The 13885-nt window shown below is 46.0% G+C and overlaps 4 protein-coding genes across 4 annotated transcripts; all 4 read right to left on the bottom strand.

Annotated features, from left to right (window-relative positions):
* Positions 1-443: 443 nt before the first annotated feature.
* TrAtP1_013316 (uncharacterized protein) lies at positions 444-1979 on the bottom strand. The gene has a single exon (XM_014092024.2). It carries the CDS (start codon positions 1742-1744, stop codon positions 617-619), a length of 1128 nt encoding a protein of 375 aa, XP_013947499.2. The 5' UTR covers positions 1745-1979; the 3' UTR covers positions 444-616.
* A 90-nt stretch (positions 1980-2069) lies between these two features.
* Positions 2070-5324, bottom strand: TrAtP1_000024 (uncharacterized protein). The gene has a single exon (XM_066110409.1). The coding sequence runs from the start codon at positions 5196-5198 to the stop codon at positions 2235-2237; it is 2964 nt and encodes a 987-aa protein (XP_065966481.1). The 5' UTR covers positions 5199-5324; the 3' UTR covers positions 2070-2234.
* A 1387-nt stretch (positions 5325-6711) lies between these two features.
* Positions 6712-8260, bottom strand: TrAtP1_000023 (uncharacterized protein; the record flags this gene model as incomplete). The annotated part of the gene is made up of 3 exons (XM_014092027.1): positions 6712-7819; positions 7873-8062; positions 8125-8260. 3 exons carry the CDS (start codon positions 8258-8260, stop codon positions 6712-6714), a joined length of 1434 nt encoding a protein of 477 aa, XP_013947502.1.
* Positions 8261-9956: 1696 nt separating this feature from the next.
* Positions 9957-11432, bottom strand: TrAtP1_000022 (uncharacterized protein; the record flags this gene model as incomplete). The annotated part of the gene is made up of 3 exons (XM_066110408.1): positions 9957-9965; positions 10029-10739; positions 10800-11432. The coding sequence occupies 3 exons, from the start codon at positions 11430-11432 to the stop codon at positions 9957-9959; spliced, it is 1353 nt and encodes a 450-aa protein (XP_065966480.1).
* Between the last annotated feature and the right edge of the window lie 2453 nt (positions 11433-13885).

The raw sequence follows: 13885 nt of genomic DNA, 5'->3' as shown, positions 1-13885 counted from the left end.
ACCTTGGTGTAGATGAGCGTACTGTTAACGCACTGATTGGTGAACGGTTTTGGCATTCCCCACAGCAACGCGAAAGATGTATTGTCTGCGCCTCGTACTAGCTCTCCAGAAAGGCTCGGACAAAATTCTACCAATAGTAGCCTTAGTTGTTGGTGTATCAACTGATACGAAGCTGACGAAACGATGTATGCAAGTGCCGGACCTAATTTCAAAGTCCCAGAGCCCCTTGTTTATCCGCGCAGTGCGTATTCCTGGGCTTACCATTGGCTCATCTATTGGTCTCCACCACGCGAATCCCGTTGTCTTTCGCGCTAGGTGGGGGTTTACGTAGAGCTTAATGTTGCAAACGTTTCTAGATGTCAGCTCAGATTGCTCTTTTTTTAGTAAATTTAAAGGTAAATCATACGGCATTAATAAGCATAACATGGTGAATGCGAAGACCGAACGCTCAATCCAACTTCTATTCTATATGATCATTGTTTAACGCCCCCCCTAGTAGGTAGTACTATATAAGCTTTAAGTCTTGGCCTACTCTAATTCCATTTACCACTACCTTTATATCCTGGCTTCAACACGGAAGAGGTACCCAAGATTACACTCCCTGTAATATTCCAAGTCATGTTGCTGCCAGTTGGCTATTTGGCCACAGAAGCCATTGTTCCCATTTTGTCCCTAAATATGTCGAGATTGACTGGATCAAAAACCGTCCCGAGTCGCCAAACACCCAAAACGAACGGTGGCGATGCAACAGCACAGCATAGAAAGACAGTATAACGAGTGCCTCTGGGATCCGGCTCCTAACCATATCACCAAATCGGGCGGACACTAGCATTGTCCATGATATTGTAAAAGGAATTTGAATGTGGACCCCTGAATCCACTTCACATATATCGAAAATGTTCTGCAGAGCTATAACTGCTTGGGAGCATGCCTCTTTGTCTATCTCTTGAAGGTCGCTATCGTGAATCAGGGTATTCAAATGTCCACACGTTTCAGGTCGCTCATGATCAAAGTCGGCTGTGTCTTCAATCCGTCGCTGCCCGATAATCTCATGAATTATCTCCCTGACAGCTGGCCACGCTGTTCGTACCACAGCATGAACACCTTGGTGGATAGGAAAATAAGTGGTAAGTTTATCGCAAAAGGAGTCAAAATTTCTGCATTGGAAAGTCTCGAACATCATCTGGATGCCAAGAAATGATGCATAAAGAAACCAAGAACGAGAGTTTTGCATCGAGATGTCGGTTTCCACTCTATTAAACAAGGATACAGCTCGTGTTTGAAGCTCCATCGCTTTGTTGCTGAACATCTGTTGCTGTTCTCGGCGAAAAGTACTCATGTGGGCTGCCGATAGGGCAAGAATTTGATCCATGAGATAGGGGTTGGTGAGAGCACATTGCATGATCGCCATGCGTATCGAGCTCGGCAAAGGTAGCATACTCGCTTCAAACGCGCCTGACTCGAAATGGTGAAGCAGCTCAAGATGCCCTAGATCATACTGCTGATCTTGCCATTGCTGAGTATTGCATTGGATGGGCGGCGAAAGCGTTCGCACCGATGGCGTTGATGCACAAGACGCTGCTTTCGGGCGGCTGAGCCGATGCATTGGACGTGTAAGGCGGTATGAACAGGATCGATTCGTGATGGTGCAATTGAGACAAGTGGGCGAAGCCTCATCGCACTTTTTATGGCGTTGCTTGCATTCTCTACATCCATTTCGGGATTTGCGGTGAGAACTGCGCATGGTCGGGGGGATTAAAGACGGTGCAATAGATCCAAGGGCATAAGACCTAGTAACGCCTGGTTGTATTTTGTCTGAGCCAGTGTGCTGCTGATGTGTACCGACCGGCGAGTTTTGTCTTAATATGCTGAGGAAACCTTGACTGAATGTCTTATGGCCCAGCAACCCCTTACGAATGGAAGCAGTCAATTCCGTATCTATTATGCAGAATACGCGCGTACGTGGTGTTCCATTGAAGACTCAGCCACCGCTTAGTTCCTTGGATCGCCCCACTCGCTGCTTGATAATTACTGCGGCAAACCTGCGGATTAAAAAGACACCGGAGGTTAAGATGGGAGTTGTTACTGCTCTTATGTAATGAAACTAAATACTTCGTATTAAGATAAAACAAGCCGCCCATTCTCGAATCGGGATGAGATAACACAAGTGGTTTCGAAAACGCGCTACTCTGTAAAATGAATATCTACAAATGTGTAAATGGCTGGCCACACATCTAAAGCCTAAAATTACCCTCAAGAAGTATATTGACCGCTTCTTCCCAGCCTCGCGAAGATGCAATCTCAATGACTGACCGTCCCTGGTCATCTTTGGCCTCCAGATCAACACTGAACTTGCTGCTCAGCAGCTTCAAGATTCTCATGTCGCCATTCTCAACAGCCTGCATAAAGGCGTTCCAGCCCCTGTAGATTTTATTTGGATCCGCGCCCTTCTCAAGAAGCATTTCGAGAATCTCCGTATCGTCGCCGCGGCATCTTCTGACTGCCTTGACAATAGGGAGATGCTCACCGGGAGCGTTAAGATCGGCATGGCCGTCCGTGATGAGGAAAAGAACCATTTCCTTCAAATCCTCGCGAATAGCTGTGGTCAATGGAGAGAAGACGCCGCCGTTTTTATCTTCCACCGAAACACCAGCTGCCAACAGCAACTTGACAGATTCGATCTGGTTGGCGGCCACAGCCATTTCCATGACGCCTTTATAAGCGCGTGGCTCGGCAAGCACCGATAGTATGCGCCTAAGGATCAACGGATTCTGCACAGCCATGCATACCGGCCAATCCTGTCCGCGCTTGTTGGGATCGGCTCCTCTGGCAAGCAAGGCGTCTATCATTTCCATCCGGCTCTCTCGAATGGCGCTCGTCAATGGGGATGCTCCCTTGAGATTCCTCTCATTTGGGTCGAGGCCTTGGTCTAGTAGCCACAACAGCGCCTCCATGTTGTTTGAGCTGACTGCAGTCTCTACTATCCCCTTGGGGGAGTGCAGGTCCGCGCCAGCAGTGACAAGCAAAGGCAAGAGGTGGACACGGTTGTGCGTGATGCATTTGAAGGCCGGATACTCGCTAGCTGGGACATTTGGATCCGCGCCGCTGCTCAGCAGCAGCTGAAATATGTCCATTCGGTTGTCTCGGATGGATGTGCACAGAGGAGTATAAACGCCGTCTTTTTTAGCATTGGGATCAACCCCGGCTTTCAAAAGCACGCGCACCGATTCGATATTGTTGATACTGGTTGCTAGTTCTATGATGCCAGGGCATTTCTTAGAGTCTGCACCATGGTTAAGAAGTAGTTGAAGGCAGGGCGCCTGGTATGTTGCCGGCCACAGCATGTGCTTAGGTCCGGGGAGGTTTGGATTCGCCCCACGATCCAAAAGGCTTCCTGTGATGTCCACTCGAGAGGAGCTAATCGCTTCAAAGAGAGCTGTTTTCCCTTCTCTATTCTTCTCATTTGGATCCACTCCATAATGGAGAAGAAGATCAATCATTCTCTTTGGGGTTTTCTTGTTGATAGCTGCGATCAACAGCGTGTCGCCGTTGGAGGTGCTGTGAGATAGATCTCCCCCATACATCAATAAGAGATGTGTCAAGCTGACTTTGTGAGCAGTAATAGCAGATGATAGAGGAGACTCCAACTCTAGGCCGACCAAAGCATTAGGATCCGCCCCATACTTTAGGAGAGTGACTGCTCCCGAAAAGAACATCTTTTGAACTGCCGCAAACAGCGGTGTGATGCCATCGCCATCTGCCTCGTTAGGATCGGCCCCGAACAGAAGTAAGAGCCGAATGCTTTCGGCATCAAGGAGATTTACAGCCTCTGTCAACGCCGCTGCAGGAGACACTCCTCTGTCTAGCAACTGCTCAACTAACTTATGGTTTTTTCCTCGAACAGCAGAAATGATGCTGCCTCTCAAGTTTTCGGCATCCGAGCCTCCTGAGCTGCGAGGGGTCCAGCGTGGCATCGTGAAAGGGTCTACTTTCAGACGTATGGCTTTGGACTGTCCAAGATCCATGCCGGCCAACTCTTCCAAAAGTGCATCGGACTCTGCTGATCCAGTATGGGATGACGTGTCTCCAATCGTGCTGGCTCGATCAAACGTTGTAACAATGCCGGAATTGGCTCTCTCGTTCGAGATAATCGAGCTCGGAGTGGTGATGCTATAATGTTGAAGGATATCGTCTGATGGACCGCGCGAGTTCGAAAATGACTTCTTCGCCATGTTGGAATCGGGTCTACGTGAAGAGGATCTTTCGCTCCACGCGGCTGGAGATGCTAGCATTTGCTGATGCTGTCCCTCGACAGACAAAGGCCCGTGGCCAAGAGGAGACGGGCGATGACGCGACATGTCCGGCTCGGAAGCCTTTGTTTTCACACGTCCAGAGTTGTCATCCAGCCTATTCAATGCCGCTGCGAGCCCTGTGTATCCGATGCCCATGCCGCGTTCAATTCGTTCGGTGCCCAGCGTCCACTGGAAGAGCAGCGCACTCATCTTCAAGCCTTCTTTTGTTCGTTCGAGAATTGCCGTTATCTTGTCGATGTCTGTGTCGCCAAATATCTTGCCCCAGCCACGTCTCATTTTTCCCATCGTGCCTTTGCGTTCATATTCCAGGAGCTTGCCTAGCATTTCATCGAGAATATTAAAGTCCGATTGAGCAACTCGTAACTTCTTGTCCAATTCCGAGATGACGTCCGGCGGCAACTCTGGGGTTGAGCGTCCACATTCTGCGAGGCCAGCTTCGATAGAGAAGAGAATCTGGCAGGTGTCAAGGAACAAATGCGCCAATCGATCGACATTATGCGAAAGTTGCTTAACCGTGGTGAGATACTCGAGCATGCGAACAGAGGTTCGATCTCCGCTAGCCGCAACGTTATGGCAAAGGTCACAGCATCTTGTATGGGCCTTGGACAATTTATGAGACATTTTCGCGGGCTGTTTGGCAGGCGCGTGCAGGCCTGAAGAAGAGTTGATGTTGGTGGCGCTCGAGGCTTTGGACAGTGGCGTCGCCAGAGGAACTGATTTCGGTGTGATTGGCGTGCGAATAGAGCCAGGCAATGAGAGAAAATCCTCAGTGTCTATTGAGAAGGGCTCTTTCTGAGGTGTGATGGAGAGAGCCTCAAAGAAGTCGAATTCTTGAACGGAACTTTCCTTGGGTACGACAACTGCCGACGGTGACGAAAGCATCATGCCCGGCAGAATGAGCAGCGCGTAGCATTACAGCCATCCTCGGGAAACCGGGCAGGGCAGGAAAAGACTCTGATAGTTATTTAAGCTAGGCCTGTCTGAATCATCAGATCCGATGGCCCATTTCGATCGAATAAATCTCATTGCTTTTGGCATCCAGGCCATCATCGAGCCCCGTAGTGGCCACGAGGCACATGGATTGCCCATGTTCGATTAGTGTAATCTCCCCATAATTCTACGATAGTCTTTTCAGCTCCGGCCAGATCAGCCAATCGCATTGTGCTATGCTGGCCTAGAATCGGCCATGTGGAGCTGATTGGTGATGGCCTTCGGATAGCTGCAATTACACTTGCGCTTCGTATCTCGCAGCTGAAGCTGAGTGGCCAGTCTGTGCGTGCACTAAACAATGCTGCTGAAACACACTATCAAGCCGCGGATATTCTCTGCCTTTCCCGGGCCTAGATTTTGAAAAGCTTGACGCCTCGATCCAGGGGATTCGGGCAGAAGGGGAAGGCATCTCCTTTAGTGTGGTCATAGTAGTCCGGAAGCTACAGTAGCAAAGACTTCAATCGTGATGCCCTCCAATCGCCACCATCTCGCGCTATTTTGCATCGCAACCAATGCCGAGGCTCTGTCCATGATGCTTGCCAAGCATCTCACCATCTGTATCCAATTTTACTCCGTAGTTGTTAGTCAGCCCTCAGACTTGCGTGTCCTTCGGAGCAGCAAGATGATTTTTGAGATTCCCTCTTCTCATTCTAAATTTGTAATTTACATAAGAGTATACAGGCCGATCTCGCTTGGGTAGCAACTAGTACACATGTATTTAGTATAACTTGCGGAATTCTGGTCTAGAACAAGGTCTCTCTCTCAGTGGCAATTATTCGCTTGAGCAGGGGCGGGAAATGCAATGCACGTGGCCTTGGCTCAGGACCGTAAAATGTCTTGGACTGAAAATAGCGCGAGTTACCACTCATACTGCGAAATTAGCGCTTTTTTTGGCAGCAAGCCCATATAAATAGCTACATGTATGCAGGGAGGAGTATGTAGTAGCCAACAGCCAACGGCTTAGTGTGATAGAAGGTGATTGGCAGGGCAAGGCAAGGACTTCGGCTTGATAAACAAGAAAGGGTCGCACGAAATTTCATTCTGAATAGTAGCCAAGAGAATAGTATTCCAGGGATTGTGTTTCAGGTAAATGACTCCTCAAAGCCACAGCCAGTCACTTTTCTGGAGTTTTTGGCTTTTGTGACTTCAATTGTTGATTTATAAACCCCCAGCAAATATATTGATACAGCATGAGAAAAGTCATCCTCGGTTAAAAACCTGCGTTATAATACTAGTGTTATTAGCAACGTGTATATGTGTGTCCAACTAGATCAAGTAGTTACCTCGAGCCTCACCTATCGAATATTACAAGTTGTAAGCGTCTTTAATAACGCTGTAACTTCACTTTTGCCTTGCGCAATGGTTCTCGTCAAAAGAAAGGGGTTCGCATTCGCACTTCTAACTCCACCTAGTTATGACTAGTGACGTCTATATGAAACTTACTGGCCGCTCGTAATTTGGCTCCAAATTTGTAAAACACAAACGGTAACACTCCCAGAGCCACAGAAACAAATCCCAAAATACTAGTAGCCCACGGCGTACCAAGCTTCTCATACATCGTTGTAGCGAATACAGCAAAGCCGGCTCCAAACAGACAGCGAAGCATTGTGTTAGCCGCCAAAGCACTGGCACTGTAACGCTCATAACAGTCGGTGAGATATGCATTGATGCCGAGGAAAAGCATCACTAGAGCAAAGCCAAAGGGCACACCGGCAATGATGGACACAATCCAATGTGTTGGCGGCAGTGCTGTCCATCCGAACCAAAATATGCCAATCGGCAATAGCCAAACTATTGGGATCAAATGTGGCAAGCGAGCTTCAGGTACCGGGCCAATCTTCTTCTTGTAATGGGTGTAAATATTGTTGACGTACGGGGAAAGACCAGTTGCGATGGCCATCCCAGTACCGATTCCCGTGAATGCCAATCCTGAAATGCCAATAGACCACCCGCGCGCTTTCTGGAAAACGACCGGATAAGCGGTAAAATCTAGGTAGAGCACGCCGTAGATGAAAGCCATGTAAAGTGATAGCGTGAAGAGAATCGGCTCTGTGAAAAGCATAATCCACGGTCGCATTAGACTTTGAGTGAAACGAGTGCTTCGAACGCTTTGTCGGACGTCGATACCAGCCTTGGCGTTTTTGATCTCAAGCAGCCTGGGAGCGTATGTCTCAGGAAGAGCAATTACCATAATGATGTATATTGCAGTTGCAATGATAAATACGACCCACGAAGTCCATCTCCAAGACAGGTACTGTGTTAAAAAACCGCCGACGAGGGATCCCAAAACCGGACCGCAGAAACTAGCTGCTGTGTAAAGCGCGAGCGGGACAGATCGGTGAGACTGGGGCCATAGATCGGTAATCGAACCGCCTGTGTTTGCAACTGGAGGCAAGCCAAACAGTCCGGCAAAGAACCGACAGACCAGTAGAGTTGTTATATTCTGTGCCAGTGCGCATCCTAAAGTGGCAAGGCAGAACAACAAAAAGGAACCATAGTAGAGCGGATTGCGACCCCTGCGTCCAATCAGTAGTGCGTTGGTATATTTGGCCTATGCCAGCCAACTTACCAAATCTCGGATAATGGTGCAAAGAGCAGAGGCCCAAATGCTGATCCGATCAAATACGTCGTTGACCCCAGTGTAGACATCAAGTTAGAGACGTGAAGACTGTCAGCAACTGATGAAATGGCCGGTGAATAAACACTGGCACTGAAACCAACGATGCCTGATATTGCGACGACGATAATCGTGTACATCCCTAATATCAAATCAATGTAAACCGCGATATTTCCCCATGCACTGGTGATAGATGATGCTTACATCTTGCCAATGCCGTCCAATTCAACGGGTCGTCGTCTCCTTCCAACTTTGTGATAATCTCAATTTCGCCAAGTTCAAGATCACCCAATGCATCTTCCAGTGCTGGCGACTCATTACTGGCGGCCTCCTCTTTCATTATAGTAGATTGTCGTCGAAATGCTCACAGCCGGAGCTCTTTTGTTGAAGCTGTGGCGCGGGAAAAAAATGTAATTGATAAAACTCCGATGTGTTGTGAATACCGGCCTTTGGCTGAAGGAGTTGCAACCCTCAAATCTGTGTATCTATATAAAGATTCTGATAGATCGGATTTTGAAGATTCCGAGAAAGCGCATAATTACCACAAGGTGTCCCGATATTGCAGAACGGTGTAGAAATCTACGCTTCTTATTATAACAATTTTACGTAGCAGTCAAAGAGACATTCATGGCGGGGATGGTCGAAAGTAGGGCGCGTCGATCCCCAGTAGGGTAGCCAGATCCCGGCCGTTGCACTACGTATAAAACCAAGAGGAGGCAGGTTGGGAAAATTGCCGGCAGTTCGGCAGAAAGAAAGAGATGGGTGAACCAACTGCTGTTCCGTATCAGTGGAGTCTTTGACTTATTCACATGTAGTAATCACTTTATTTTCATATATCCACGTACTCTATTTAGTTTGCAACGACTTGGAACATACATGCATTCTCTATTAGAAGCAGTGAAATTCTTCATTAGAGACGTGCATTCAAATACAGTTATTATCCTTTGTATTAAGTTGCTTACACTCACATTCACACTCACAAGCATACACACATATATGTATATGTTTATATTTGTGAATATGCTTGTAAACAATAAATACAACCGATATACCCAAACCCTGTATCTGTGTACGAGCAGTCATTTTGTTTCTTCACCTCCATTTTCTCGAGGCACTCAGCCCCTGTGTCTCTGGAGCGTATTCTGCCGGTGGTCCCGCTGTACTAGGTTGTCTACAGCTGCCCGATCCACTACCGTTATGGGGTATTCTCACTGCCTAATCCTACAGGGAATTTCATGTTAGCGTAGCACTGTGTCAGCATGCATCTAGAAATCCTTCCGGCGTGCGGCAAATCTACCCGCTTCAATACATCCGGTACTAGCGTTTCTAAGAAGCGGCAATTGGGTCGATCACACCTTCAATGCATATGCTGTTCCACATTATGAAGGAATATAACCATTGAAAGCCCATGTAGATGATGTGATGAGGAAGATGTTAGGTGACATATTGTTCTACGCTCCAAAAAGCTAGCCCGGCTTGTTGACATGGAAGAGGTAGGACTTATTAGAGCTTTCTGAACTAGTCACAGCCTACAACCGGCCCTTTAGGTCTCTCTTCACATGCCTTTATCGTAACATCGTATACACAATTTATTAGTTGGCGAATGACTTAAGGGTTACAAATAAAAATAGAAAATCTCTCACAAAGAATGGAATTTTTGAATGCTAGAAATAGATCTTGACGGTGGTTCAAGACGATGTTTCGCGCGCCTATTTAATATTCTAAAATTGAAACGGCATACTGTAGCCTCTACCACGGATATATGTAGAATAAATTCTATTCAGAAAACAAGTTCTTTGTTGAATTTCCTCAAAAGACCTCCATATATTGTACATTCATATGCTTTGGTATCACACAGGCTTTGAACCGTCGCGAACTTATATCTGTCTTCTGTGCACGGCGTTGATCATCCAAAGTCAAGAATTCCCGGCCGAGTACCAAAAGGGGGCTTATAGAATCGGTATGAGTCTCGTCAGTTTCAATCTTAGCTTGAATTGGGCGGCCTAGAAGTTGGGCAGTTGTGTGGAAAGCCGAGTCTATAGCCCCTGCAATCTGTTCAAAGTGTGTAAGTAGCGAATGCTTGCGTTGGCTTGGGAGTCTCTTCTTACCCATGTGTGGTGCTTTGATAGATGCTCTCCAGCAAAGTATATGTTGCCCTCTGGCTTCTTTGCTATTTCGAAGAAGCGAGAGAATTGGCCTGGAAGAAACATTGCATCTCCACCGCACGATTGGGCTGACCATGTAATGTCAAACGCCTCAATGAATTGCTCGTAAACATCAATGTCAGCTTCGTCTGCATAATATTTACTAAGATCATGCAAACAAATCTTGATTCTCTCAGATCGCGATAGCCCACTCCATTTCGCAGCATCGCTCATCCAGCTGTAAAGCAACAAGACACCAGAGCCGTTGCTGCCGAGATCATTGGATGGATAAACAATCCAGCGGAAGCGAAGATCAGTAGTACTTTGGCCACCAAAGCAAGGGTTGACACTGGAGCGCTCCCAGAAGCGCGTTCGAAAATGCAGACCAATCTTATAGAGAGGCTCATAGTGAGCGCCGCGAATTGACTGTTCTTTCATGAAGGACCATCTAGGGCGATCGACAATACTGTGAAGTGCAGATGGGGGAGTAGCAACTACTACAGCGTCAAAAGTAGCAGTATAGGTCTGATGAAGACCCTGCGCTGATAGCTGGACTTTCCCATTGTCTAGGTTTGTAATGCGATCCACTCGAGAGTTCAGACGAACGTTTTTTGAGCCTACTAATGAAGCTGCACATTGGGTTATGCGTGACATGCCGTCTTTAACCGTTGCCCACTAAGTGATAAAAGTTTTAGAAATATGCCATTAGATGAAACAAGGGAGGAATAAGCTTACATCTTTTGTGTCAAAGTCCAAGTTTTGCATGATTATCTCGGTAAAACTTAGATCGTATTGATTAGTCTGGGAGCAGAAGAGCTCAACGAACTCTATAACTTCATGGGGCCATCCGACGATGAGGCGGAGATAAGCCCGGAACGAGTACTCGTCATATTTGAGCAGCTTTTCAAACCCATTGTCAAAGTCCTGCCGAAGTATAGACAGCCACGGAAGGACGACGCTTCCAAGTAGTTGCTGAGGAGTCTTATTGCGGTAGGCCTCCGGAAGGCCAGCTTCGGTGGCCCATTTACTGTCTTGTAAGGCACCCTTTCGGTCTTGAAAAAAGGATCTGTTATTCTCATGATCGAGGATATATGGAATAAGCTCAATCTTGTCTCCAGCAAACCCATGTGTATTGAGATAGCGGACAAAGTCAAAGACTTTGGAATGCAAAGATGAGCGAGGGATGCGCATAGCTCCTGCTTCAAAATAAATATCCTCTGATTTAGCTTGTGGCGTAAACCGATATGTGTAGATACGACCACCGACTCTATCGGCTGCCTCGAACACAGTCACTTTATGACCTTCTCGGCGTAGCAACAAGGCGGTATAAAGGCCTGATATGCCTGCACCGATTATTCCCACATGCATTTTGAAGCTTGAGAGTGTAACAAAGCAATGTGATACTGTAGCTCAGCGATGGGTGAAAGGTTTTCAAAGAGTGTAATGTCAAACTAGCAATGTAGAGAAAGATAGCATGCGCTTAAAGTCATAATGCTTTGATATGTATGCAAAGTTCTTTGGACTTCGCTTCTTTAGGTGAGTTAAAAACAGAAGAGTGGCTACTGCAAGATGACCCAATTAAAGTCAAGAATATTCAGGAAGGGGCAGAAATCACACGTCCTCGGTTAGTTTTAATGGCATGATTTCGCGAGCAATCCAAGCCTAATCAGGCTGCCACTTTGGGTCTGAACATAAGTTACGGTAAGCAGTTGGAATATCTTGGTGTATTCTATCTAGCCATTCTGGTAATATGGATACGTATTCTATGGAATAGATTAGGTATCAGCAATTGCCCCTATCAAAGCTTCCATTAAATGCTTTTGTAGATAGTATTTCGTAAACCATACCGAACATTTCCCCCTTTGATAATACTATGTAACCCTCTATCATATGACCACTAAACGCAACTAACCGACGGATGAACAGAACTCGCCGTCAATATGTGTTTGAAGGGCAATATGCCAGGCCTGTTAGTGCTAGTTTCAATTCGAAGAATACGCTAGCCTAGGCCAATCAAATAAATATAATTGTAAAATTAGTTGTCTCATTTGCGTCAAGAAAGTTCTACATGTTGAAAGCAATCCAATACCACGCTGCAATACCACGCGCAGGGGGCTAGAAAGGGGAGGTTGGTTGTAAAATGGGGGTGGCAATGAGATTCGTATGACACACAAAAACGATCTTCATACCGGCGACGGAGGTAATAGCGAATCGTAACTGAGAAAGGAAATAGGCTGGAACTGAGAGTAAGATTTTACGTTGTATCGATGCAACCGTTTAACGTATACATGTTGGCGTGGTGCCTAGTAGATTTCTGTATATCGATCTTGCATACTTTACCTGATTTGAATGATGTCACTATAATACAGCCAGTGACATACTTATCCAACAAATTACTTTGACAAGTTGGATTGTGAATAACGCCATGGCAAGGCCTATTTTCGCAAGTTTTACAGACTTTACCTATTATAGATATTGTTCGCTTAAGCAGGGGCTGCATCACATTACGGCGAGATATTGTTTCGGGCAAAATCCCCTTCGCGCGTATAACCTAACGAGGATATACCATTTTCTGAAAATGGAAAAAGCCTACGATGCATGGGTCTGCAATGGGGCGATTCATGCATAGGTAAGCTCGGGAAAAACAATCCGCTCCTAAACACCGATAAGATCGGCAAATCAACGTCTATCGAAACGTACACGTAAGCTAATAAAATAGACAACAGATGGAATGTACGTTGAATAGAATTACATGGACTTCAAAAGCCAAACCGATTGGACAGTTAATATACTTTCAAGTTACTGTTACAGCATCATTTGCTAATATAAAATGAATGTTACTGCGTTGAGACTACACTTTTGTTCAAGTTGATATAAAGGCGTTCTGAAAAAAGTAGGAGGATATTGAATTTTAAGGACTAATCTGACATAGCTTTTATAAAACTTTGCGCTAACACTTGTTTGATACCTTGCCCTAGAATCATCATCTTACTTCCTGAGTAGCAGTACTAAGCCAACTGACAGGTAGCATTGATGTGACTGTATGCAGCCTCCCTGCAAAAGTAGATCTGTGGAGCGGAAGTAAGCGGGTAGCGGCCCGGGCCATCCCCTTGATCTATGGAGTTTTTTTAACGCGTATTACATGTGAAGACAATACGACTCAACCAAGATATACTAGTGGAGAGATTGATCAATGGGACGATCGAGTGGTGCATAGCCCCAACAGTAATATTGCCTAAATGCAAGTAATGTGTTTCATAAGTAATCAGAAATGGGGTACATACTTCAAACCGCTTTTAGGTCAAACTGGGCTTTCGAAATGAGAGCATCATTATTAAGTATACAGTATAGAAAGACAAAAAGAGCATTACAATATCTCAAAAACAAAAAAAAAGAAAGAAAGAAAAAGAAAAAGATAGGGGAAAAAAGGCCATACTACCTCTACCTAGGTATAAATTGCAAATTCATTGCGCTGTTCAATTCCAGCTATTTGCTACTACATTAAAAGCTAGTATTAAACAAGTTATACTTTTACGGAATTGTTTCCTCTTGGAAAAATAATGTATGTATTATGTATAAATTTGAATTCTCTTGACAAATAATTACATGGCGCAATATTCAACTCCTAGTTCAGAATCCTTGTTTTTGCCCCCGTCTACTTCGGTGTGCTCCAGGCTCACGACTGCAGCGTCCGGTATGAGTTTAAGGCAGTTCAATAGTCTGAAGATTGTTTGGGGGAACCTAGTTGTGAGATGTCTACTGCTAGGCAGCAGCTTGCTTCACGGGAGATGTAAATGCCGATATGTAACTCCACTACAATG

Source organism: Trichoderma atroviride, chromosome 1, assembly GCF_020647795.1.
Source record: "Trichoderma atroviride chromosome 1, complete sequence".
NCBI classification, from domain to species: domain Eukaryota; kingdom Fungi; phylum Ascomycota; class Sordariomycetes; order Hypocreales; family Hypocreaceae; genus Trichoderma; species Trichoderma atroviride.
This window is presented reverse-complemented; position numbering and strand designations above follow the sequence as displayed.

Bases quoted from the DNA above. Each gene is read 5' to 3' on its own strand.
- TrAtP1_013316 (XM_014092024.2), bottom strand. From the start codon at position 1,744: ATGCGCAGTTCTCACCGCAAATCCCGAAATGGATGTAGAGAATGCAAG.
- TrAtP1_000024 (XM_066110409.1), bottom strand. From the start codon at position 5,198: ATGATGCTTTCGTCACCGTCGGCAGTTGTCGTACCCAAGGAAAGTTCC.